This window comes from Mizuhopecten yessoensis, unplaced genomic scaffold (assembly GCF_002113885.1).
Source record: "Mizuhopecten yessoensis strain PY_sf001 unplaced genomic scaffold, ASM211388v2 scaffold10409, whole genome shotgun sequence".
In the NCBI taxonomy this organism is placed as follows: domain Eukaryota; kingdom Metazoa; phylum Mollusca; class Bivalvia; order Pectinida; family Pectinidae; genus Mizuhopecten; species Mizuhopecten yessoensis.
In genome coordinates this window covers 687742-715070 of record NW_018408532.1, presented here as the reverse complement: position 1 = coordinate 715070, position 27329 = coordinate 687742, and the positions used below count along the sequence as shown (strand labels likewise).

General features: G+C 39.2%; 2 protein-coding genes across 7 annotated transcripts in view; both read right to left on the bottom strand.

Moving 5' to 3' along the window:
• Nucleotides 1-1673: 1673 nt before the first annotated feature.
• On the bottom strand, nucleotides 1674-3811 carry LOC110460483 (5-hydroxytryptamine receptor 4-like). The gene has a single exon (XM_021513424.1). It carries the CDS (start codon nucleotides 3503-3505, stop codon nucleotides 2390-2392), a length of 1116 nt encoding a protein of 371 aa, XP_021369099.1. The 5' UTR covers nucleotides 3506-3811; the 3' UTR covers nucleotides 1674-2389.
• Nucleotides 3812-7334: 3523 nt separating this feature from the next.
• LOC110460482 (5-hydroxytryptamine receptor 4-like) overlaps nucleotides 7335-27329 on the bottom strand; it is a 131333-nt gene continuing 111338 nt past the window's right edge. For 4 of the 6 annotated variants that reach the window (XM_021513420.1, XM_021513419.1, XM_021513422.1 and 1 more), the window contains exon 3: nucleotides 7335-9453. In XM_021513420.1, coding sequence (XP_021369095.1) covers nucleotides 8051-9166 — 1116 coding nt within the window. In that variant the 5' untranslated portion in view covers nucleotides 9167-9453 and the 3' untranslated portion in view covers nucleotides 7335-8050. Of the gene's footprint in view, nucleotides 9454-16216; nucleotides 16281-18709; nucleotides 20249-27329 lie in introns of those variants that run through there. The other 2 variants (XM_021513417.1, XM_021513423.1) reach the window with 2 other exon arrangements.

Here is a 27329-nt window from a genome sequence, read left to right as displayed (position 1 = left end):
CCATTAACCTCGTTTTGGATATAACTGTAGAGGGACCTGGCCAAGAAACTACCCCCTTAACCTCGTTTTGGATATAACTGTAGAGGGACCTGGCAAAGGAACTACCCCTTAACCTCGTTTTGGATATAACTGTAGAGGGACCTGGCCAAGGAACTACCCCATTAACCTCGTTTTGGATATAACTGTAGAGGGACCTGGCCAAGGAACTACCCCCTTAACCTCGTTTTTAATATAACTGTAGAGGGATCTGGTCAAGGAACTATCCCCTTAACCTCGTTTTGGATATAACTGTAGAGGGACCAGGCCAAGGAACTACCCCCTAAACCTCGTTTCGGATATAACTGTAGAGGGACCTAGCCAAGGAACTACAGAGGGACCTGGCAAAGGAACTAGCCCCTTAACCTGGTTTTGGATATAACTGTAGATGGACCAGGCCAAGTAACTACCCCCTAAACCTCGTTTCTGATATAACTGTAGAGGGACCGGGCCAAGGAACTACCCCCTAAACCTCGTTTTGGATATAACTGAAGAGGGACCTAGCCAAGGAACTACACAGGGACCTGGCAAAGGAACTAGCCCCTTAACCTCGTTTTGGATATAACTGTAGAGGGACCAGGCCAATGAACTACCCCCTAAACCTCGTTTCGGATATAACTGTAGAGGGACTTAGCTAAGGAACTACAGAGGGACCTGGCAAAGGAACTAGCCCCTTAACCTCGTTTTCGATATAACTGTAGAGGGACCTGGCCAAGGATCTACAGAGGGACCTGGCCAAGGAACTAGCCCCTTAACCTCGTTTTCGATATAACTGTAGAGGGACCTGGCCAAGGATCTACAGAGGGACCTGGCCAAGGAACTAGCCCCTTAACCTCGTTTTCGATATAACTGTAGAGGGACCTGGCCAAGGAACTACAGAGGGACCTGGCCAAGGGACTAGCCCCTTAACCTCGTTTTGGATATACCTGTAGAGGGACCTGGCCAAGGAACTACAGAGGGACCTGGCCAAGGGACTAGCCCCTTAACCTCGTTTTGGATATACCTGTAGAGGGACCTGGCCAAGGAACTACAGAGGGACCTGGCCAAGGGACTAGCCCCTTAACCTCGTTTTGGATATAACTGTAGAGGGACCTGGCCAAGGAACTACAGAGGGACCTCGCCAAGGAACTAGCACCTTAAACTCCTTTTGGATATAACTGTAGCGGGACCTGGCCAAGGAACTACCCCCTTAACCTCGGTTTGAATATAACTGTAGAGGGATCTGGTCAAGGAACTATCCCCTTGACCTCGTTTTGGATATAACTGTAGAGGGTCCTGGCCAAGGAACTACAGAGGGACCTGGCCAAGGGACTAGCCCCTTAACCTCGTTTTGGATATAACTGTAGAGGGACCTGGCCAAGGAACTATCCCCTTAACCTCATTTTGGATATAACTGTAGAAGGACCTGGTCAAGGAACTACCCCCCTTAACCTCGTTTTGGATAAAACTGTAGAAGGACCTGGCCAAGAAACTACCCCCTCAACCTCGCTTTGGCTATAACTGTAGAGGGACCTGGCCGAGGAACTACTGCTGAACACAGAGTTCCTGTGTATGATCAGAGGACCTGGGTTCGAATCCTAGGCTCGCATTTATGTAAACGTTCTATTGCTCAAGCATGGATTTTGTGCTCAAACCAATTGTTTTGTTACCCGCTTTAATCATGTGACACGATCGAAATATCAAGCGTAAACATTTTAAGCGTTATTCGACTGTTAGTCTTTGTACAATTATACAAATTAATTGACAAAAGTTAAATTTTATAAATTTATGACCAGGAGAAGAAATTGGGCTTGATCCCAGAATTTGGGTTTGAGCTTGAGATCAGTTTCATGAATACAGGCCCTCTTGTGGCTCCGTTTACTTTAGGAGTACTGTTGTTACTGCCTTTTTTAAATGCCATTCATTTTTTCTCCATAAAAGTTCTACTCTGAATCGGTTTCTTTTCATAAATAATTATAGTTAAAGTCATGCATTTAAAAAGTCTTCAATTTGAAGTTGCATTTTCTGGCAGTGGTACGGGAACCTTAAACATTCCCAATAAAAAGCATGTGAGCATATCGCCAATTCGATTCTGGTATTGCATGCCAGTACATGGCATATCCTTAAGTTTTTCATTATCCTCGAGAATTAAGTAATGATACATTTCATCAGTAAAATACGCAAAATGCACCGGGTTTGAAGACACCCTGCCTATTTGCGAGTTTATTAAAATGTGTACATCTTTAAAAAAAAAATAAGCAAGAATGGCACCGTTAAAAATAGCGAACCTCACATAACAATGTTAATCAAGTTTGTTAATTTGTAAGTAAAAATAATGAAAGCACATACATATTATTACTACACTACTCCATTATTAAGTGCTAAGATCTGATAGTTCTGTGGACATTGGGTTCGAAACCTCAGTATTTGCTGGACTATGGCCATTGTGCGTCACTTCCGTTGATAAGTTAGCCACGCTGACGTATTCGTCCTCAAACTCACTCACCCCTCGACACACCTTGAAGGTGAGCAATCGTCTGAACGCCATTCTGAAACCCCTGTTAAAGTTGTAATAGAGGAAGGGATTGAGCATGGAGTTGAGATACCCTAGCCACAGGGCCACTGTCCAAGGGATGTATGGAGTTGTGTAGCCAAGTATTGGGTCTATGATGTTAAGAATGAAAAAAGGAAACCAGCACACACAGAAACATCCCATAATGATCGAGATCGTCTTTGCAGCTTTGGTCTCCCGTTTGAATTTTCCAGTCTGGTGCTTGTGCAAGTGCAGTTCTAAACTACGGATATGTTTTGCTTGTTTTTCTGCTGCTAAAAATATTCGTACGTTGCACACAATCATAAATACTGTAGGGAGGTAAAAAGCTATAGTGGAACACACGACAGCAAACGTTGTGTTGACAAGGAAACCACAGGTTGTGTCATCCGGAAAAAAACACCCGTACAAATCCTCGATTCCGAACAGGTTCCACTCGTTCATTATAGGAACAAATGATATCAATATTGGCGTGAACCAACAACACACGATCATGCCAGCGATCACGGAATTGTTGAGTCGTTCATGTAGGAAGGGACGACAGATGGCGAGGTATCTGTCGATGGCGAGACAGGACAGATGTATGATGGAAGTCGTCGTAAACATAACGTCTAAACTCGTCGATACAAGACACAGTGTGTGGCCAAGCGCCCATGACTTATTGCTTAGCTGCTGATAGACTCCGAACGGCATGACCGATAGCGCCACCATGCAGTCGGCCAGCGCTAGCGACACAACGAACACATTGGTGATGGTGCGCAGGCGCTTATGCGTGAAAACAGCTACTATCACAAGCGCGTTTCCGAAAAATGTCAACACCGGAAATAACGTCAGGACGAGACCGAGTACCGCCCGAACCTCAATCGAATAAAATGGCGGGGGACCCGGTTTGCCCTCCAACAGGGCAGTGCAGTTCACTTCCGCCGTTGTATTTAGCATTCCGTGAACAACATCAAGTACACAATGGTAACTCGTCTATTCTACTATTGACACAGATTTGATGATTGTTACATCAAAGTGTCATTTGTAAACATGATTCTTTTATATTAAACGTTGGAACTTCTCGCGTTCTTTGTAACACTCCCAGTCCGTCCAATATCGTTGATATCTTTTGTAGCCCTCTGATGCGCACACGCAAAAACGGAATCAAGGCTAACTGGTGTTTTATCCCTGGTGTTGAATTCCAAAGTCACAGTTAGCGGTGTTGGTCTTAACTCGGAAAGGCTCTGAAAGGATAAAAAGGAGACGCTTTATGAAACATTTATGATGAAGAATTATAAGATACTGGGAATACACAAACAAAACAATTCCCAATCTCCATAATTTAACTATTTATTTATCTGTGCTGTTCATTATAATGCAACTGTCTAATTACCATAAAACATTAATCTAGTGGTGAGGGTTTAGTTAGGACAAATACCGACGAATACCTTGTCGACTGTCATGATGCATACTGTAAGTGTGAATTAAGATGTTCGTATTCTTATCTTTTTCTCACACACACATACCGACCGCAACATTTCAAATCCCATATTAATGTCCGGTCGAATTATACATGCAATGGAGTCTCGTTGCTCTGAAATAAATTCGTGAATGATATAAAAACATTTCTTAATGAAAGTGTTCCGTAAGACAACAACTGGGTCAACACCTCTTAGAAAATCGCGTCATCCTGCGCTATCCTCCTGTCAAAGCGGATTGTCTCATCTTCATCTTAATTTCCTGTCTTAAACCCCTAAAATACTGTAACCCCCTTTCTCTACCTCCTCTCCATTTATCTTTTATCTTCTTATCTTAAATTGTCATTCAGGCTTAACATCCAGTCTTTATCTCCTATCTTAATTCTTTCACAACCTTTTCACTTAAACCCCTTTCTTTACTTCGAGTCTTAACATCCTACATTAAGCAAATACCATATCTGGATCTACGCTCCGTTCTGTGACGTAGCAGAGTGCAGTTTACGGAACGGAGAACATAGATCAAGATATGCTCAGATTTCTTTTCTCCTGCCTGGAACTTATTTTACCTTTCTGTCATTATCTGTCTTCTTGGCTAATATGAACAGACTATCTTCACGTCCTACATGTGTCCTTAACCTTCTTTCTCGAACTAAAATCTTAGTCTCCTATCTTAACTGCCGTCTTAATCTACTGTGTTCACCTCTATTCTAAACCGCCTATCTAAACATCTTATCATAGCATATTCTAAACTCCTGTTTAAACATCTTATCATAGCCTATTCTAAATTCCTGTCTAAACATATTATCCTAGCCTATTCTAAACTCCTGTCTAAACATCTTATCGTAGCCTATTTTAAATTAAACCACCTGTCTAAACATCTTATTCTAGCCCAGTCAAAACTCCCGTTCAAACATCTTATCCTGGCCTATTCTAAACCGCCTGTCTAAACATGTTATAAACATATTATCATAGCCTATTCTAAACTCCCGTTTAAACATATTAGCATAGCCTATTCTAAACTCCCGTTTAAACATATTATCATAGCCTATTATAAATTCCTGTCTAAACATATTATCCTAGCCTATTCTAAACTCCCGTTTAAACATATTATCATAGCCTATTCTAAATTCCGGTCTAAACATATTATCATAGCCTGTTCAACATCTTAACCTAGCCTTTTCTAAATTCCTGTCTAAACATCTTATCATAGACTATTCTAAACTCCTGTCTAAATATCATTATCCAACCGCCTGTATGATCCTAATTTGCCCTATCTCATCCTTCGGCCTTAAATTACCTATATCTTAACCTCATGTCTTAGTCTGCTATCTATATACCGTTTATATTGACTTCTTATCTTAACTGTCTGTCTGAATATCCCCTGACCTATAACCCCTTATCTTTACCGCCGATTTTGAACGCCTATGTTAACTTTAAACCAGCTATCGTCTGTGTACAGTGTGTTAACTTTTGTGATATGATACCGGTTTCAATTAACTGAAGGACAACAGTTTGATTTGGTTTGGTTTGTTTGTGTTTTACGTCCTATTAACAGCTATGGTAATTTAAGGACGTGCCAGGGGTGCTTTTTTGGTAGAGGAAAGCCGGAGTTTCCGAGAAAAACCACCGACACAGACTACATGTAGTACCTGGCGACTGCTCCACGTAGGCCTCGAACCCGCGACCAAGTGGTGGAGAGCTAGTGGTAGCAGAATGTTGACGCCTTAACCACTTGGACACCGAGGCCCCGGAAAACAGTTTGAAACGGCATAGCATACGTCATATACAAATAGATTATCATATCTTTACATTTAGAAGGTACGTTACACCCTTATGAATTAAAAAAAAAGACAAACATGGTTCATGACAGTTTTAAAAAGTTTCTAAAAATTGATTGTCAAATATAACCCTGAGCTAAGAAGTCTTAAAGTTATATCTTTCGGGGTCAAAAATAAATCGTCTAACCTCGTCCATTTCCACGAAACCCCGGGCGTAGTACGTCTCTGTGCACAGAAAATTATGATAAAAATCAGAAAAAACTGGTTATGGGGAACAACAGCTGTGGTGCAGCGACGAGGGGGCCCGGGGCTAATCTTGGTGTTGTATTGGGGGCAAAGCTGTATGCAGCGACAAACGGGCCCGGGCCCCCCGGGGCTTCTATTGGGATGCTCTCTAACATTTCTTACATCAATTTAAAGAAAACAAAAATGTTTTCCCTGTTGTATTTAAAAGTTTCAATTATGAAAACAATGAAAACATAGTAGATGTCTTTATTTTGCGTTATAGAATTAAGGTCGAGACGAACATNTCCTGGCCAAGGAACTACAGAGGGACCTCGCCAAGGAACTAGCCCCTTAAACTCCTTTTGGATATAACTGTAGAGGGACCTGGCCAAGGAACTACCCCCTTAACCTCGTTTTGAATATAACTGTAAAGGGATCTGGTCAAGGAACTATCCCCTTAACCTCGTTTTGGATATAACTGTAGAGGGACCAGGCCAAGGAACTACCCCCTAAACCTCGTTTTGGATATAACTGTAGAGGGACCTGGCCAAGGAACTACCCCCTAAACCTCGTTTTGAATATAACTGTAGAGGGACCAGGCCAAGGAACTACCCCCTTAACCTCGTTTTGGATATAACTGTAGAGGGACCAGGCCAAGGAACTACCCCCTAAACCTCGTTTTGGATATAACTGTAGAGGGACCTGGCCAAGGAACTACCCCCTTAACCTCGTTTTGAATATAACTGTAGAGGGATCTGGTCAAGGAACTATCCCCTTAACCTCGTTTTGGATATAACTGTAGAGGGACCAGGCCAAGGAACTACCCCCTAAACCTCGTTTTGGATATAACTGTAGAGGGACCTGGCCAAGGAACTACCCCCTTAACCTCGTTTTGAATATAACTGTAGAGGGATCTGGTCAAGGAACTATCCCCTTAACCTCGTTTTGGATATAACTGTAGAGGGACCAGGCCAAGGAACTACCCCCTAAACCTCGTTTTGGATATAACTGTAGAGGGACCTGGCCAAGGAACTATCCCCTTAACCTCATTTTGGATATAACTGTAGAAGGACCTGGTCAAGGAACTACCCCCCTTAACCTCGTTTTGGATAAAACTGTAGAAGGACCTGGCCAAGAAACTACCCCCTCAACCTCGCTTTGGCTATAACTGTAGAGGGACCTGGCCGAGGAACTACTGCTGAACACAGAGTTCCTGTGTATGATCAGAGGACCTGGGTTCGAATCCTAGGCTCGCATTTATGTAAACGTTCTATTGCTCAAGCATGGATTTTGTGCTCAAACCAATTGTTTTGTTACCCGCTTTAATCATGTGACACGATCGAAATATCAAGCGTAAACATTTTAAGCGTTATTCGACTGTTAGTCTTTGTACAATTATACAAATTAATTGACAAAAGTTAAATTTTATAAATTTATGACCAGGAGAAGAAATTGGGCTTGATCCCAGAATTTGGGTTTGAGCTTGAGATCAGTTTCATGAATACAGGCCCTCTTGTGGCTCCGTTTACTTTAGGAGTACTGTTGTTACTGCCTTTTTTAAATGCCATTCATTTTTTCTCCATAAAAGTTCTACTCTGAATCGGTTTCTTTTCATAAATAATTATAGTTAAAGTCATGCATTTAAAAAGTCTTCAATTTGAAGTTGCATTTTCTGGCAGTGGTACGGGAACCTTAAACATTCCCAATAAAAAGCATGTGAGCATATCGCCAATTCGATTCTGGTATTGCATGCCAGTACATGGCATATCCTTAAGTTTTTCATTATCCTCGAGAATTAAGTAATGATACATTTCATCAGTAAAATACGCAAAATGCACCGGGTTTGAAGACACCCTGCCTATTTGCGAGTTTATTAAAATGTGTACATCTTTAAAAAAAAAATAAGCAAGAATGGCACCGTTAAAAATAGCGAACCTCACATAACAATGTTAATCAAGTTTGTTAATTTGTAAGTAAAAATAATGAAAGCACATACATATTATTACTACACTACTCCATTATTAAGTGCTAAGATCTGATAGTTCTGTGGACATTGGGTTCGAAACCTCAGTATTTGCTGGACTATGGCCATTGTGCGTCACTTCCGTTGATAAGTTAGCCACGCTGACGTATTCGTCCTCAAACTCACTCACCCCTCGACACACCTTGAAGGTGAGCAATCGTCTGAACGCCATTCTGAAACCCCTGTTAAAGTTGTAATAGAGGAAGGGATTGAGCATGGAGTTGAGATACCCTAGCCACAGGGCCACTGTCCAAGGGATGTATGGAGTTGTGTAGCCAAGTATTGGGTCTATGATGTTAAGAATGAAAAAAGGAAACCAGCACACACAGAAACATCCCATAATGATCGAGATCGTCTTTGCAGCTTTGGTCTCCCGTTTGAATTTTCCAGTCTGGTGCTTGTGCAAGTGCAGTTCTAAACTACGGATATGTTTTGCTTGTTTTTCTGCTGCTAAAAATATTCGTACGTTGCACACAATCATAAATACTGTAGGGAGGTAAAAAGCTATAGTGGAACACACGACAGCAAACGTTGTGTTGACAAGGAAACCACAGGTTGTGTCATCCGGAAAAAAACACCCGTACAAATCCTCGATTCCGAACAGGTTCCACTCGTTCATTATAGGAACAAATGATATCAATATTGGCGTGAACCAACAACACACGATCATGCCAGCGATCACGGAATTGTTGAGTCGTTCATGTAGGAAGGGACGACAGATGGCGAGGTATCTGTCGATGGCGAGACAGGACAGATGTATGATGGAAGTCGTCGTAAACATAACGTCTAAACTCGTCGATACAAGACACAGTGTGTGGCCAAGCGCCCATGACTTATTGCTTAGCTGCTGATAGACTCCGAACGGCATGACCGATAGCGCCACCATGCAGTCGGCCAGCGCTAGCGACACAACGAACACATTGGTGATGGTGCGCAGGCGCTTATGCGTGAAAACAGCTACTATCACAAGCGCGTTTCCGAAAAATGTCAACACCGGAAATAACGTCAGGACGAGACCGAGTACCGCCCGAACCTCAATCGAATAAAATGGCGGGGGACCCGGTTTGCCCTCCAACAGGGCAGTGCAGTTCACTTCCGCCGTTGTATTTAGCATTCCGTGAACAACATCAAGTACACAATGGTAACTCGTCTATTCTACTATTGACACAGATTTGATGATTGTTACATCAAAGTGTCATTTGTAAACATGATTCTTTTATATTAAACGTTGGAACTTCTCGCGTTCTTTGTAACACTCCCAGTCCGTCCAATATCGTTGATATCTTTTGTAGCCCTCTGATGCGCACACGCAAAAACGGAATCAAGGCTAACTGGTGTTTTATCCCTGGTGTTGAATTCCAAAGTCACAGTTAGCGGTGTTGGTCTTAACTCGGAAAGGCTCTGAAAGGATAAAAAGGAGACGCTTTATGAAACATTTATGATGAAGAATTATAAGATACTGGGAATACACAAACAAAACAATTCCCAATCTCCATAATTTAACTATTTATTTATCTGTGCTGTTCATTATAATGCAACTGTCTAATTACCATAAAACATTAATCTAGTGGTGAGGGTTTAGTTAGGACAAATACCGACGAATACCTTGTCGACTGTCATGATGCATACTGTAAGTGTGAATTAAGATGTTCGTATTCTTATCTTTTTCTCACACACACATACCGACCGCAACATTTCAAATCCCATATTAATGTCCGGTCGAATTATACATGCAATGGAGTCTCGTTGCTCTGAAATAAATTCGTGAATGATATAAAAACATTTCTTAATGAAAGTGTTCCGTAAGACAACAACTGGGTCAACACCTCTTAGAAAATCGCGTCATCCTGCGCTATCCTCCTGTCAAAGCGGATTGTCTCATCTTCATCTTAATTTCCTGTCTTAAACCCCTAAAATACTGTAACCCCCTTTCTCTACCTCCTCTCCATTTATCTTTTATCTTCTTATCTTAAATTGTCATTCAGGCTTAACATCCAGTCTTTATCTCCTATCTTAATTCTTTCACAACCTTTTCACTTAAACCCCTTTCTTTACTTCGAGTCTTAACATCCTACATTAAGCAAATACCATATCTGGATCTACGCTCCGTTCTGTGACGTAGCAGAGTGCAGTTTACGGAACGGAGAACATAGATCAAGATATGCTCAGATTTCTTTTCTCCTGCCTGGAACTTATTTTACCTTTCTGTCATTATCTGTCTTCTTGGCTAATATGAACAGACTATCTTCACGTCCTACATGTGTCCTTAACCTTCTTTCTCGAACTAAAATCTTAGTCTCCTATCTTAACTGCCGTCTTAATCTACTGTGTTCACCTCTATTCTAAACCGCCTATCTAAACATCTTATCATAGCATATTCTAAACTCCTGTTTAAACATCTTATCATAGCCTATTCTAAATTCCTGTCTAAACATATTATCCTAGCCTATTCTAAACTCCTGTCTAAACATCTTATCGTAGCCTATTTTAAATTAAACCACCTGTCTAAACATCTTATTCTAGCCCAGTCAAAACTCCCGTTCAAACATCTTATCCTGGCCTATTCTAAACCGCCTGTCTAAACATGTTATAAACATATTATCATAGCCTATTCTAAACTCCCGTTTAAACATATTAGCATAGCCTATTCTAAACTCCCGTTTAAACATATTATCATAGCCTATTATAAATTCCTGTCTAAACATATTATCCTAGCCTATTCTAAACTCCCGTTTAAACATATTATCATAGCCTATTCTAAATTCCGGTCTAAACATATTATCATAGCCTGTTCAACATCTTAACCTAGCCTTTTCTAAATTCCTGTCTAAACATCTTATCATAGACTATTCTAAACTCCTGTCTAAATATCATTATCCAACCGCCTGTATGATCCTAATTTGCCCTATCTCATCCTTCGGCCTTAAATTACCTATATCTTAACCTCATGTCTTAGTCTGCTATCTATATACCGTTTATATTGACTTCTTATCTTAACTGTCTGTCTGAATATCCCCTGACCTATAACCCCTTATCTTTACCGCCGATTTTGAACGCCTATGTTAACTTTAAACCAGCTATCGTCTGTGTACAGTGTGTTAACTTTTGTGATATGATACCGGTTTCAATTAACTGAAGGACAACAGTTTGATTTGGTTTGGTTTGTTTGTGTTTTACGTCCTATTAACAGCTATGGTAATTTAAGGACGTGCCAGGGGTGCTTTTTTGGTAGAGGAAAGCCGGAGTTTCCGAGAAAAACCACCGACACAGACTACATGTAGTACCTGGCGACTGCTCCACGTAGGCCTCGAACCCGCGACCAAGTGGTGGAGAGCTAGTGGTAGCAGAATGTTGACGCCTTAACCACTTGGACACCGAGGCCCCGGAAAACAGTTTGAAACGGCATAGCATACGTCATATACAAATAGATTATCATATCTTTACATTTAGAAGGTACGTTACACCCTTATGAATTAAAAAAAAAGACAAACATGGTTCATGACAGTTTTAAAAAGTTTCTAAAAATTGATTGTCAAATATAACCCTGAGCTAAGAAGTCTTAAAGTTATATCTTTCGGGGTCAAAAATAAATCGTCTAACCTCGTCCATTTCCACGAAACCCCGGGCGTAGTACGTCTCTGTGCACAGAAAATTATGATAAAAATCAGAAAAAACTGGTTATGGGGAACAACAGCTGTGGTGCAGCGACGAGGGGGCCCGGGGCTAATCTTGGTGTTGTATTGGGGGCAAAGCTGTATGCAGCGACAAACGGGCCCGGGCCCCCCGGGGCTTCTATTGGGATGCTCTCTAACATTTCTTACATCAATTTAAAGAAAACAAAAATGTTTTCCCTGTTGTATTTAAAAGTTTCAATTATGAAAACAATGAAAACATAGTAGATGTCTTTATTTTGCGTTATAGAATTAAGGTCGAGACGAACATTGTTTTAACGAAGGTGTATCTGTATACATGTATATGATTTAGATACCTTTTTGATTTTACAATATGTACAGGTAAATGTGTATTTACACCAACGCGGTAGAAGATTGTGTCTGTTTTGCAAGCTAACATAGCATTAACAAAAACACAGCTTAAAACTCATCTCAGTTTTCTTCAGTTCGCATCATTGATTAACTACTCTTAGGGGTTTTTCGTATTACAACTCGGCGTAGAGTGGCAGAGTTCAGAACAAAGACGGTCAGTAATTACATTCCCCCGGTGTGTCTTACAGGAAGGGCTTATAGGAATTAAAGTTATGAGGAATCCGTGAAAAAAATCGTGATCACATTTTCTAGCCAAATGTTTATGAGCGCTATTAATTATCAGATAGATTTTCTTTGAAGATTCCCCAAAGTGACGAACTCGTAATAAAAACTGTATCTACGTATGATATTATTTTTTATGGTAAATGCCTATCTCCTCAAAACAGAATTGATGTCTATCACTTTGAAGTTTGTAAATTGAACATACGCGTCCACTCGTGTTCTCAAATAGTTTCTGGTTTTGATAAATAGTGTCACATTTGCTAAAAATAACCCCAAAAGTTACTGCGAGATTTGATCCCTTGGTTATGGTAATTGGGGGAAATTAAGAACATGTGTTATTAGTATTTTTAGCTACATGTAACGTATGGTTATGAGGCTACGTGTACATGTATGCCCATTCTCGAGGCTTAGCCGAGAGAAATAGGGCTAGTCATTGGGAACTACAAACCTTCTTACATATATCTTCAAATGCCCATACTTTAAATGTGTAATCTTCAAATGACCATACTTTAACTGTGTAATATTCAAATGGCCATACTTTAACTGTGTAATTTTCAAATGGCCATATATTAACTGTGTGATCTTCAAATGGCCGTACTTTAACTGCGCAATCTTAAATGGCCATATATTAACTGTGTGCTCTTCAAATGACCATATATTAACTGTGTGATCTTCAAATGGCCATACTTCAACTGCGCAATCTTCAAATGGCCATACTTTAACTGCGCAATCTTCAAATGGCCATATTTTAACTGCGCAATATTCAAATGGCCATACTTTAACTGTATAATCTTCTAATGAAAAAAACTTTAACTGTGTAATTATTTTAACAATGTGTCATATATTTATTTCCATGCAAAAAATAAAATGTGCTTGTACACTATTTTTCCATGAGGGACCACAAATAAGTTGTATAAGAAAAACAATAACCTTACACCCCTTCAGTTCCTTAAGAATTTTCCTTAAATCACCAAAATGATTCCCTATGGGGAAACAACTTTCGCTAATGGATAGGCCTTAGATCAGGAACACTTGGACTTTTTAAAAAGACACATATTCCCCCGAACATAGACTCGATCAGCACTCAGCTTCGTTAGCCTCACCAGATGGCGGGAAATAGTCGCTGTCGTCTGCCGATAGCGGAATGCGCCAGCTGACAGGCTATCGGCGCTCTATGTGCGGGAGCGCCCCGCAGTACTGCACAATTACATGTCATTAATGTGGGAAATAACACAGGCGATGAAGGCTAATAGCAGTGATAAGATATCTGAATAAAAACAGCGTTTATACTAGGGCTATTTTTATAAAACATTAGGCGTCAGCAGTTAGCGTGATATGATGTAGCCGCGTAAAGAAAACAAAAGGCATTACAATACATAGATGTGTAGCAAGTCTCGTCACTATAAACAGACTACTTCGCCTGTGGTGGGGGCCGAGCATGTTGTAGAGCCTAACTTTAGTAAATCTTTGAAATCAAAGCTTAATCTTCACTATGAAGATGACAGATTTTCAACACTGATAGTGGGAAAGCTAAGATGACCCACCGTTGTAAATAGAAAATATTATTTCTTTCAATTTTAAGATGGACTGTTCTGAAAAACCGAACAATTTAGTAGTACTTACCTAGAACAAAGTGCATAAACTAATGTTACCCCGCCCCCGACCTCTAATCTCTTCCCTCGTTAACTACAGGGACATGACTGTATTTTAGAGCGTGCCGTATCAGATGGTTTGTCTACAATGTCGCTGGTATGTCTTACAGATGAATATAGTTTGGAATGAATGAAACAGTTCATACACTGTTCACTCAAAGTGACATCGTTCTCGTCCAGAAGTCCACATAAATAACTCTGATTGATATGAACGGTAACATTTGGCCAGCTTTGAAGTTGAGGTGTCGAGGAATATAAACACTTGGCATTCCGTTGACGGTAGCTATCAGAGTCTGAAAAGATCCCGGGGGTGGGCTACTCGTCAATGTCAGACACGGGACAGGGCGGTGAAAAGGAGCAGAAGAACCAGAAGAGGCCTCGATTATGTAATTATGTGATCGCGGACTACTTGACATTACGGCAAAGCTCTTTGCACATTGCCTGCTTATATTTCCGCCCCCTGGCGTCTGATACTGTTTGTCATATACATTTACAATGCATACATATTATAACACCATATAGCGCCTCTATCAATTGTAATTATGTTTTATTTTTCAAAATTAGTTAAAGTTAAAATAAAACGGAAATGCACGGTACATGTATCTAGATCGTTATATTTACCTGTGTTCCTATTGTTAGCTTTTATTAATAACAGTCTCGCCACATTGATTTAAAATTTACATAGAAAATAAATCGATAAGTATTTACAATTCATACAGACAAAATTGATAAATGAAGACGAGGCATTTGTTATATTTTTATCCTACTTATTTTTACATATCAGATTTATCACTCACCTTCAAATGTAGGTTTTTTCGAGATTAAAGGAAAAACTCCTTTTGGCGAGTTAGTCGTTTTTTGATAAATCTAAAAAAATGTTACGTAATGTAACAACAGCAGTCTAAAAGGGGTTGACGAAGATCAAAGGAGGTGATAGTCAGAAGAAGACAAATGAACATGTTACACCAAATCTCTTTATCTCTTTCGCAGATCAGACAAGTGTTCGTTTCTGGAACAGATTAGCATTCAAGGACGATACAATTGATATAGCAGATTGGGAAGATGCTAAAAATACACATATTTTACGAGAAAGTGAGAGCAAATTTGAATTAAATAATAACTTGTCATCAGATGTGAATCAAAAAGGATGGTTTAATGTTCCTTTTGACGTCTCGTGATGAATAATAAAACAGCAATACAGACATTTCGACAAATAAATAGCAATGCATATGTTTAAGAGAAATTTGTCATGTGCATTTAAATCAGAATTTTGACATTGAAATTGGACAAAGGTTGTTTTCCCCCTTCACACATCATAAATGTCTTTGAATAAGTTTGGCATTAGTAGAAAATATTTGTCAAACAAAAGTAGCAAATATGTGTCGAATGAAAAATTGTACATCTAACTAAGAATTTTGTCATTATAATTGGACAGATTTAACAATGAAGTGATAATGACGTCATCAACATTATGACGTCTTTAAGTCATGGTAACGTAGCCTCGTTCTGGTGCATGGTGCTGTTGTGAATTCAAACATGGTTGAGCAGTATGGAGACATTGACGAAATTTGCGGAGATATTACGGAGGTATCACAAAACATTGTGATGAATCAAGCGACTGCATTTACCGGAGATTTGTACACGTAAGAAACTCTCAAATATCTGTCAAATGAAATCGCGTCATTCCTTTGTTTCCGGTGCTTTTTGACATACTCCATTTCCACCTTATTTAGCCGTTCGGTTTGGTTTGACAACGATTATCCACGAATGTAAATATAGTTATACAGACCATCCATGTTTTCAATTATTATTTAAATCTCAGTGTGGCAGTGCGAACTGTAAAATCAAAGATCACAATAACAAAATTATGTATATACTTGAGGCAAAAATGAAAGATAAAGATATATTTCTTTGTTTTGAGTGTTTTTGATAGCTGTAACCATTAGCATTTGATGGAATGTCCATGAAATCAGTTCAAATGACAATTCCTGGGTGCTAACGTAAAATAAAACATAGATATACGCCCCTTTCCTGATGTATGACGATAGCAATACAGTATATTACGGTCATTTTCTTGCTCAAGGAAGAAATATTGTTGGTTTATTCAAACGTACTTGAATTCACGAACTTATCCTTACTTGTTTGAAAACATTTGATCTGTTCCATTATTTTCTTCGTTTTCAGCGGAAATAAAGACATGTTTCCGCGAGTTAAAACGTTTATAAACAAAACATATTCGTTTGTTACCTTCATCCTTTCCCTGTTCTCGGGACACCGCGTCTATCCATGGGCGCCGCCATTTTCGGTTTTGAAATCAGTTAAATTTGGCGCCACCTAGCGGTCATAATTTTTGGCGTCAAAAGTTTTTGGCGTCAAAACTTTCGGATTAGTTATATCAGTTTTCTAGCAGGATAATTTTACTTCGCCATTGAAAAAGATAACTGAAATTCAACAATTAAAGAGCGTAGTACTATACGCCTTTTGTTTTTACCAGTAATGATAAATGTTTGATAAAGAAAATAATATATAAGATTTTTATGCAGTGAACATGAACTTTTCAAATGTAATAATGGTAGTTTTTCGTGTTTACTGTTTTTCTTCTTGATACATCATGTTCTGTTTAAATAAATATACATTTTGTGTGTATATATGCATATCCATCGGATGGGGACGTACACTATCGAGCTATGTGTTGCGCAGAAACAGTCTTTTATACTCTGGTGGTATTGTGCACATATTTGATACATACACATCATTACAATGAAGTTTATATTAGAGTAAACAGGTCATTACACAACACAAGCGTTTCTTCAGCGTGTAGTGTGTCGAATGTTAGACACATTTGACCCCTGAATGTAACTGGCATCATATACAGTGTATATAGACGATACATCGATTTGACCCGCCGTGGTCGGCCGTGTGGTTTTGGGCGTTTAATAAACCTTTGAACCCTGGTTTGCTTTTTTCGGCATGGGTTCGACTGACGTGTTGGGGCAACTTTTTTCGAACCAAAAGAGATTAACAAACTGTCACAAATACTTTTAGGGTTGTTATTTCCGAAAGGGGCTATTGCCTTGTGTTTAACACAAAGATCTTTCTTGAATTTCGACGTGAACGTTTGCTCCAACAGTATCACCTATGCTATGCCTTAACCTTTTGATCAAAGTGCGATTACCGAGTGAAATTATGTGTTGTACAAAATTGGAGTTTTGTGATATGCATCCATTGCTTATTTGGCCATGCATGGTGACCACATGCAGTTTCTTGAAGGGAATACCGACGAAGTGTTTCGAAACCTTTCAATCACAAAGACTGATCGAATCATTTCGGGCATCACTTTTGGTAAAACTACAAAGCATGATCAAATATAGTCTGTTTGGTAGACTCTTAGTCAAGTAGGGCAACACTAATGTAAAACCACAATGCATGACCATCTATAGGCTGTTTGTTAGTCTCGTAGTCATGCAGGTCATCAATAATGTGTATCTCTTTGTCGAGGAAGGTTAACGTTCAAACATTTTCACGCAATAAAATGCCGAGAAGAAATAAAGAAGATAATAAAATGTTTTATGACTCCAGTCTCACATTTTTAAACGTCATAAACGTATACGGTTCAATAGTCAAAATGAATTCAATAAATAACGTAGGATAACATCTCACTAAGTTAGAGAAAATTATATGTTTCACATTGAATTTACTTCCTTGACAAGTTGTCATGAACTTCCGTTCGGCAACAAACGAATCTAGAGTGTTAACATCCGGAAACCATCTTGGTCAGACCATGTCTTAATCACCAGTGACCCTATAAATAGACACTTGACATCGTCAGACGTTAGACTATATTAATTTTAACGTACACATACTTCAAGTGTTCCCAATGTTCAGAGCTGGTCGCATATAGGATTTCAGAGCGTGACTGTAACTATTTAAGGGGATGGTGTCTGACCTATTTCTGTAAAACAATCAGGCCTCACGAGGGTTTAAAGTAAAAAGACACCAACACTGTCATAAGATGAAGTGGAATTTCCATCCTCCCGGCATGTTGCTACAATCACATACACACCACACATATATCGATCTCAGTAGTTGATTGGGCATGATCGATCTTTTTATATATAATTCATCAATGAGTTAATCATTCCTGTTCAAAGCTACACACACACACACCGACTAATATTAACTGATAATGAATAATCGCCGATTCCTTTTGAAGTAGTCGTTTGTAGTCATTTCAATTGTGCGTACAACAAACAAAGAGGGAATAATTTAATTACACATTTTTATTATACACTACGAAGTTATTTTCAAGATGTTATGACTAATTACAGTATTTAGTGATTGTGAATTGATTACTTAAATCCAACTTTACTCGAATCAAATCCCTAGAATATGTGGAGACCATGAACTCATCGATCTGACAGAATTTACTACGAAACTTCAGCGAAGCTTTACCACGCATACAACATCGTAAGATCATTACTGGGTTATTTAAATTTCAAGGTTGCTAAGCACAGAGTTACACGTGAGTTTCTATTCCTTAATCAGTCTGAAAATAGCGAAGTGTTCCTGCTTACATTGAACTGTTCCATCTCAAGTTTAACTATAAGGGATAATATGTGTATCATTTCGTGTAAATTTTTAAAGAACATTGCACAACGAGCGCAAATAGCGTTACGGAAAAAATAATACCATATTTAAAAGGACGTCGTCCTGAGCTCAAATACATGTAGACAAACATACCTTACGGAAAGTTAAACCTTCCAGGTCCACTACAACGTGTACACATGTTATAAGTCCGACGTTATAACACGTTTCTTCAGTCGCTGTAACTATCCTCAACTCTGTTATACTGCTAACTCGTAAATCCAACAATTTCTATAACTCGGCACAGTTTGATCACCATCTCAAGACAAACACACTTTTCCTTTTTTAAAGCATCGGTCTGTGTTGACATACACCGACCAGACACGTTAGTGTAATTACGAATTCGAATCTCGTATAAAATGAATAAACCTGGTATTAGCGCTGTAATAGAATCAGTGGTTTTCATTGATCATATCCACTATCAGCGATCCTATGTGATACTCGGCGTTCGCCAGTCATTGTATTTACGCTTTGTTGTTGTATTACAATCATAAAATAAAATGTTTCACAAGTACTGAGATGTGTGGAATGATCCAAGTGACGTCAGGGCTATATTTCCACTCCCCTCGATAGGTTGACTTATCGAACACGCCTTTTCTTCGATATCGATAATCTTCTCTGGTTTAGAGGTCCAATAAAACTAACAGCGTTGTTAAGCTTTTTGTCGACATTGGTTACAGCTCACTGCCGCTGTTTTGTGACTAATCAGTATCGAACGCGCCTGATCACGATCGAAACAAATGCACATGTATATCATGCAACACTTTCTTAAGTTCTATCATATCTTCGAATCAATATGAATGTAGACTGTGTGACAACAACCTGACTCTGCCATCGGAGGTGTAATCACATTGTTAAAAGTCGGATTTCAGCTTTGTCCCATACAAAGTTAAAAAATATATATATAATCCCGTGCGCTACCCCGAGCCTTCCAAACAGAAATGGAGAAACTCTCTTTTACAACAGATATTCTACTCCCGAGTCTCAATAACCCAGAGAGGCTCCACATGGGGCGCTGTAGTTAGCACAAATATCATAAGTAGTTATGCTGCAATTGTCGGTAAAAAAATTAGCTCCCCTAACGACCTCCCGCCGGCGTGTTATGTTAACGCAATGGTATTTTTGTCATGTACAGAATGGGGGATTCGAGGTACGCCAGGACTTGCGGGGGGAAAACTCATCCAGTTAGACAATGCTACAGGCAGCTCTAATGTAACATCACCGTATTGCATCCATGTCTCAACATCCAACAACAAACCGTTATTTGTATCTCTGGCAAACCCATATATCTACTGTAAGAGGATTCCTCAAACTTGTCTAGAGCAGATGGAATATTGTGTATGTTCCCGTGTGTACACCCAGCGTCCAACATGTAATACACCACTAATACTTAGGTAATTCGTCAGAACTGATACAGGTCGGCTCTCGGTGTTGAAAGTAGAATTCCTTTTGCTAAAACGATTTTCAGTATTTTAATGTACACCAATCCAAATCATGTTGCCAAAACCTCAACTAGTTGCTTTGTAACTTAAACCAGATCGTTGAAACAAGAATTCGGGTCTTATGGTAGAATCAATCTTCTTTTAGAAAACAAGTGCTCTCCGTTCACAATCAGATTGCAGCATGTCACAACATACAACACACATGTGCAAAATCTTCTACCCTATAAAAACGTCATTATGTACTAATATTATATACACAGCTTAGCTGCACCGTGTGAAAATGCAACGCTGATAAGTCTCTTGATGGTCTGCACGTTTTTGATTCGATATCAAACAAGCAACAGAGACACTTGTCAAACAATTAACGCCCGATATCAAACAAGCAACAGAGACACTTGTCAAACAATTAACGCGCTCTCATACATTTTCCTTTTGAAACGTTAGCACGACTTCCACTTTCCCAATAAAGGTTCCGAAGCCTTGCTATGTGAGTGTTTGTATATAACTACGATCATCTTTAGATTGACGGAATTCATTGATCGGTAACGATCTTGCCGGTCCATGTGCTTGAGTGAACTATACCCGTATACGACAGAAACACGACAGGACACCAACGGACGCCATTACGCCCACAAAAGACAACGGCGTTGAGAAAATAAATCTAATTTGATTTAACAGAAGACTTTAAATTACATTTAATGTTGACCATCAAAACAGCACCGGGGCACAATGTACGTGATATGTACGTCAATATGTAAAAGACGAACAGGTATAGGAACATACTTATATGTAATTAATTCCACAATGTTCTACATAGATTGCTTATTTGTATACGTTTCCGATGAATACATAATATTTAGAGATCAGAGACAAAACAAGGAATGACTTATCAAATAATTCTGTATTGTCGTGTAAATGGCAACAGTGCAATGACAAAGTTTCCAATAGGACAAAAGAACAGCGCGAAATGTAACACCACCATGAATGGCGTATAACCAGCCTTAGTACAGCTAAACCATTTAAATGGCCATTACGATAAAGTTTGCAAATAAAAATAGCAAGCCATTTCTTGAACACAATGAAATGCTACTTTGGCAAAAATCATTGACGTAAGGTTTCGTCAAAGGATCGCGCTCCTTAATGGCGCGATCATCAAAGACTAAGGCGACCTCTATAGCTACCCACTGGCCATTTGTAAAATAAACAAGGATTTTCCTCGATTATTCAAGATAGCAATTTGGGTTTTTAAATTTAAGAACGAAAATGGAATTCTTTTGTTAGAATACTCCAGAGTATTTTTTTTTTTTTTTGAAAGTCAATCCTCTATACAAAACGTTTATTTGCTTGAAAATCTCTTCAAAGGATTTTTGATAATTACAACAAAAGATGACTACATGAACATTGGGTCATATCAAAAATATAATTATGATTTAATAGACAAAAGTACGGGCTTACGAATAACAGGAAAACCTGGGTGTGCCATCTGTCAAACCAGTAGCCAAGAAAAGAAAGGAAAGGAAAAAAGATAATGTCATAAATGCATTCCATTATTGACTAAATACTTATAATACTATGACATCCTTTCCGAAATATCTAAGATGCCATGTTCGTCTATTACTTCCAATCCGGTATTTCCGGGGTTATGTTGTGGCACGGTATAAAACAAATTTAAGAAAGCAGCTTTGACTTCAAACGTCAAAATAGTAAAAAATACTATCATAAATTGTCACTCTTGAACTCTTTATTTTCCGGCCATAACGTTTACTCTTTGACGCTATACAAAAACGAGTACTTCCTAAGTGTAGGGAGCCAATTAGTACCAACGATGTAAACCGCTCAAGAGAGGAAGAAAAAAAGGGAAAAAATCAATTCTTATCGACATTAGGCATATAATACATGTATTGACTAAATACGGTGGTTACGTTTGGTTTGGTTTTATATTGTTTAACGTTCTATTAACAGCTAAGGTCATTTAAGGACGTGCCTCCATGTGTGTTGTGTATGCGTGCATGTGTGCCGGAGACACGGTATGTTTGTGTACGTGCCTCCTTGTGATAGCGCGGATCTGATGCCAACATCATAGTGCTATCTCACTGAAATACCATGCCGCAGGCACCCAACACTGCGTTCTGCCCGGTGACAACGGGGATAATAAACGCTATCTTTATCCTGAAATCGTTTTCGACGTCTGGATTTAGATGTTTAACTTCTGATTGCTAGTTTATTAACAAGGTTTTTTGATGAAGGATGCATGCAGTTATAAATTGAAGAAAACTAGTTCATCCTGTCTTATTTTGCTTTTTGCGGTCAATTCTAACATATCATGTGTTATTTATTACGACCGACAGGATATGTTTATATTTGCTTTCATATATAATATATTACAGAGCCATTTTACCATGGGGCGTTGAAGTGTTTTGAGTTGAAACGTATATTTACAGTTTTAGGGAGTACAGCTACATGTACATGTATATGTATATGCATTGCGGTGCCTCTTTTCATTATATAGAGCAATTTGTGCTAGTTTCAGCAGTGGTTATTGCAGCCCCCCCATCATGCCAATGCTCAAGTATGTTATGACTTAAACAAACTTGTACAATTACCAACAAGTACTAGGGAACTACTTAAACATCTAAGGCAGCCGGCGACCTTCTACAACTAATGTCTAGTTATGTATTCAGACCAAGACGGACCGACCCATTACTAGCAAATCGGATCGGAATAAAAGATAAGGAAAGTATGCATATTTCTGTATTGAAAGCGACTGTGCAGACAAGACAAGACATTGATTTAGATATCGGATAAATTTTTTTATCTGGCATTTCCATACGGATAAAACTTTGTTGTGAGACTGTTGAAAGTTTATGCACAGACAAGTTGATAGTGAAGTGTATATAACTGCTGGAAAAGGAGAGAAAGAGTACAGCAGGTCTATCATCAAGCACAAAAGGTGGGGTTTTTTTTGCACGGTAACCGAAAACAAGATTTTATATAAGTCGAATTCGAACCATAGACGCAATTATTGGCAATGTTACTAATTCAATTTAGCGCGAACTTTGACAAAACAACAGCGCTCTCATACGGAGCTACAGTAATTTACAACAAATGAGTAAAAATATTAATGTATTTTGTGTGTTTCGTACAAAGACGACCTACATACATTCCTAAACGAAAACTAACTCATTGTTTTGGCTTACTAAGACTCTCACGAATTTAGCTCACAGAGACAACAAAAAGATGCTGATTACGAGTTTTGTCGCGAGGGAACACCCCCTTTCCACAACTAAAACAACACTAATGATGTCTGCCGCTGGCACCTCTCTTTCCTACCAAAATATGTTCTTTTGGGGGATGCAGAGCCTTTCTTCCCCGTACCGCAACGTCATTGATAAGGTCTACTACCACGTTGAACTAAGAGCTTTTCTTTCCCAGACCATGACGTCACCGAAGCCGTCTACTACATGTTCCACGTGGGACCTAGGAGTTCTCTTTTCCAGACCATGACGTCACTGATGACGTCGCCTACCTCCAGGGACCTAGGACTTCTCTTTCCCATACCATGACGTCACTGATGCCGTCTTCTACCACGTGTGAACTAAGACGCCTCTTTTCTGCACCAAACTGTCACTGATGACATTCACTACTACCAGGGACCTAGCACTTCTCTTTCCAAAGGCATGACGTCACTGATATTGTCTACTACAGAAGTCTCTTTCCCATCTTTAATGTCACTGATGACGTTTAATACCGTGAGGGACCTAGGACGTTTCTTTCTCAGACAATGACGTCACTTATGACATATACTATCAATAATAACCCTTCAATCTCAAATTACATAACGTCAGCAGTTGCGTCTACCATCACAAATGACACTCCTTCTTCCACAAAATGACGTCACTGGGAACCTCTGCTATCATCAATGGGCCATCACGTTTACCATCGAAATAACAAATGACTTTAAATACCACGAATTTATCATCTCAGTCCTACTAAACTCATCAATGCGTCAGTGAGGACGACAGTTTTCTCAACGGAATATCCCTCTCCCACACCAAGAGCAAGTTGTAAATAAAGATAACCCCGGGAACAGCTGTATCCTAATTAATACAAGAAACCTCTCAGATAGATCAAACGCTCAGGTGAATACAATTGAAATAGACCTTGAGTTCACCTTTGTTTTAATGGACATCAATACAACTTGTTTACGGACAGTATCGCTCCTCTTTGACTGAAAACATGCCACAAGACATAAGGAAATACGTTTGATGATATTAATATCATGAAACTACTGGTTTTCTGATCATATCTAGGATAGTTCATTAGCCTGAGTGTACTGTTCCGATTTTTGGAAGATTGTATAAAATGATATTAATGTGTCCATTTTATGTACTTTAACTACATAAGATTGTCCAAAAACCCAAAATGATACGCCAGGCATAAATATAAAAAGAGTGTCGTATGGCAATTCCAACGGGCACACGATAAACATGACGGATCATACACGCTTGCACAATTCTTCACTGTCGTGTTTGTTGACGGTTGCCACTAGTTACGTAAATCGGCCTTGCAGAGGTCACCACTCCATCATGGCGGATAGGAAGATTACCCAAAACGTCAGATGTGTCAGGACTGCTCCTCCGTAACGCAGATGAAGAAGACCGTTTAATTCCCTAAACTATTTTAATATGACATCAAGTGGATGTTTTGATTTGCGAACCGCTTCCGTCACGAATTTTCTGAGCCAAAACGAGTCTTACTGGATGGTATATAATTTTTAAAGAGATGTTGTGTGCTTCTTCCCGGATGTCTATCAAGCACTAATTATAACTGTACTCAGACGTTTTGACTGAAATTTGCAACCAATCCAAAAGTCTTATGTAACAGTGAATTAAATCTAGCTTTGCTAAGACTCTTTATGAATTTTATCTTCGGTCTTCAGAAGTGTTTAGTTTCACTGAATTTCGGTGATATTTGATAATTTGCAACTACGTTAATCCAGTTTACTATATGTGACTTACAACGTGGTCTGCATAGAAAACATAGTTTCAAGTACCAGTGCTAAACACACAGAAAGGAGAAGTTTATCATTCAAAATACACACGATCTACAATGTGCCGCTGCGGCTTCCGTAGAAAGTTTCAATTATCTCCTTTTCTGAGATCTCGCAAATAAAGAGGGAAAAATGATAAAGCTGTCAGACGCGCACCGTATATAATCAACATTATTGACACAGTTCTTTCAAGGAATGTACAACTTACATTTGACCAGAGAGTGAGTAGTAATTGTTTTATGATATTAAAATACGCGATTCAGCTTTTCGGTAATAATTTCCATGTCTAGTATTCCTATATCTGGAAAAAGGTTTATAAGTGGTGTCAGAAGCGCATGATTTTCTCATGAATGTTTGTTTTATGCGCTGTGGTGATGATCATACTGTTGTGTCAGATCAAATTTAGCACTGGCATCGTGACGGTAATGCAGAGGCTACAATTATTAGATTATGCTAACATTTACCATTTTTTTTCCAAAAACAAAACACGTCAGTCTGCTATAATTGTCATGTACGGAAGTTCATAAGTGCCACATAATTGTCCAGAATGTATCCAATAGAGTCCTATCTTACTACAATAAGCAACCATTATGCGTGTTTCATAAAATAAATAATTCAAATAGCCATATGATACAATCAATGCAATATTGGGACTTCGTGCGAACTGCCCTTTCAGGTGCTAACATTTCGTATTGCGCAACCTGCTACTGCCTCATCGTGTGTCCTTTTCAGAGCTTATCCTTAACTACAGAGTACTGAATGTAAAAAAGGGATAACGATGCTACTATAAAAAAGCACTGTTAGGTTTGGACCAGCTATTAGAAACAACGCACAACTAGCCTTTGCCAACAGCAAAAATGACTGGCGTTTTGCAACAACAGTTTCTAAGTCCCAACATGATGAGGATGGTGTCTTGGAAACACTGTACAATCAACATATCAATAAAAACACTCCAAACCATATGTATGAATCAATACACTCATGCTTGCAAACCTGGAAAACGATCAGAACCACATCATCTAGATGCACGTTAGCTTACAAGACCACACTAGATGCACGTTTGCTTACAAGACCACATTAGATTCACGTTTGCTTACAAGACCACATTAGATGCACGTTTGCTTACAAGACCACACGAGATGCACGTTTGCTTACAAGACCACACGAAATGCACGTTTGCTTACAAGACCACACTAGATGCACGTTTGCTTACAAGACCACACGAGATGCACGTTTGCTTACAAGACCACACTAGATGCACGTCAGCCTATGAAACCTCCTACGTAAGCCTTCATTGACTTCACTCTTGTCACGTCTATTTGCGGCGATATTGTTTTGTTTGTTACTCATTTTCATAATAAACTAGAAACCTATCAAACTCGGAAGTCATGATCTTGACAGATCTTTTTTGAAATCCATGAACACACCATACCAAGGCCGGGATAGCTCATGGTGGATATAATAGAGGCAATATTCGATCACCTACTGAAATTTAAGCTATATACTAACAGCAAGCAAATGTCTAGCTTGATTACATTTGCGAAAAACTAGGAATAGGATTCCGTAGCGAACAGATGGGACCAAAAAGGACAAAAATCCAGCTGATGAAGGTACAATGTACGTGGTCGTATAGGAATATGCCAGACAATATTTAGCTCTCACGACCTACCAATCTTCTTCGCGAAGGAAACTGAATTGGTCATGTTGTGCCAGAAGACGACAGAGTAGTGAAAAGTAATAAAGAACTCCCGAAACGCAGTCCGTTTTGTCACTATGCTGTTTTGCTGACGAGCAGTTTTCAGAACACATTACGGCAGTTAAGTAGCACATCGCTGCATTTTTATAACAAATTTGTGACCGGGAGGTAAAATACTAGGAGCGGCACTTCATGTAACAGTTAAACAGTTCGTAAAACACAAAGGATTGGTTTAGTTGATATCAAAGTGTATCACAATAAGATACCGATATGGATATCGATCGGATTGGCGTTTCAAAACAGACCGCCATATAACCCAAGTATGTAATTATAACCACTCTTAATCGCTCCCATGATGTTTGTACGACTCTTTATGCGTGATTGGTAATTGTTCGGTGTCAAGGATGTCAGTAAGCGAGTGAGCCTACCATGACAATATGACACAATTAACTGTAAACATTCGGTTTGAGAATACGGGTGCCCACATGCCAGCCCTAAAGATTCCACAGAGAGGTCATGGGTCGTGGT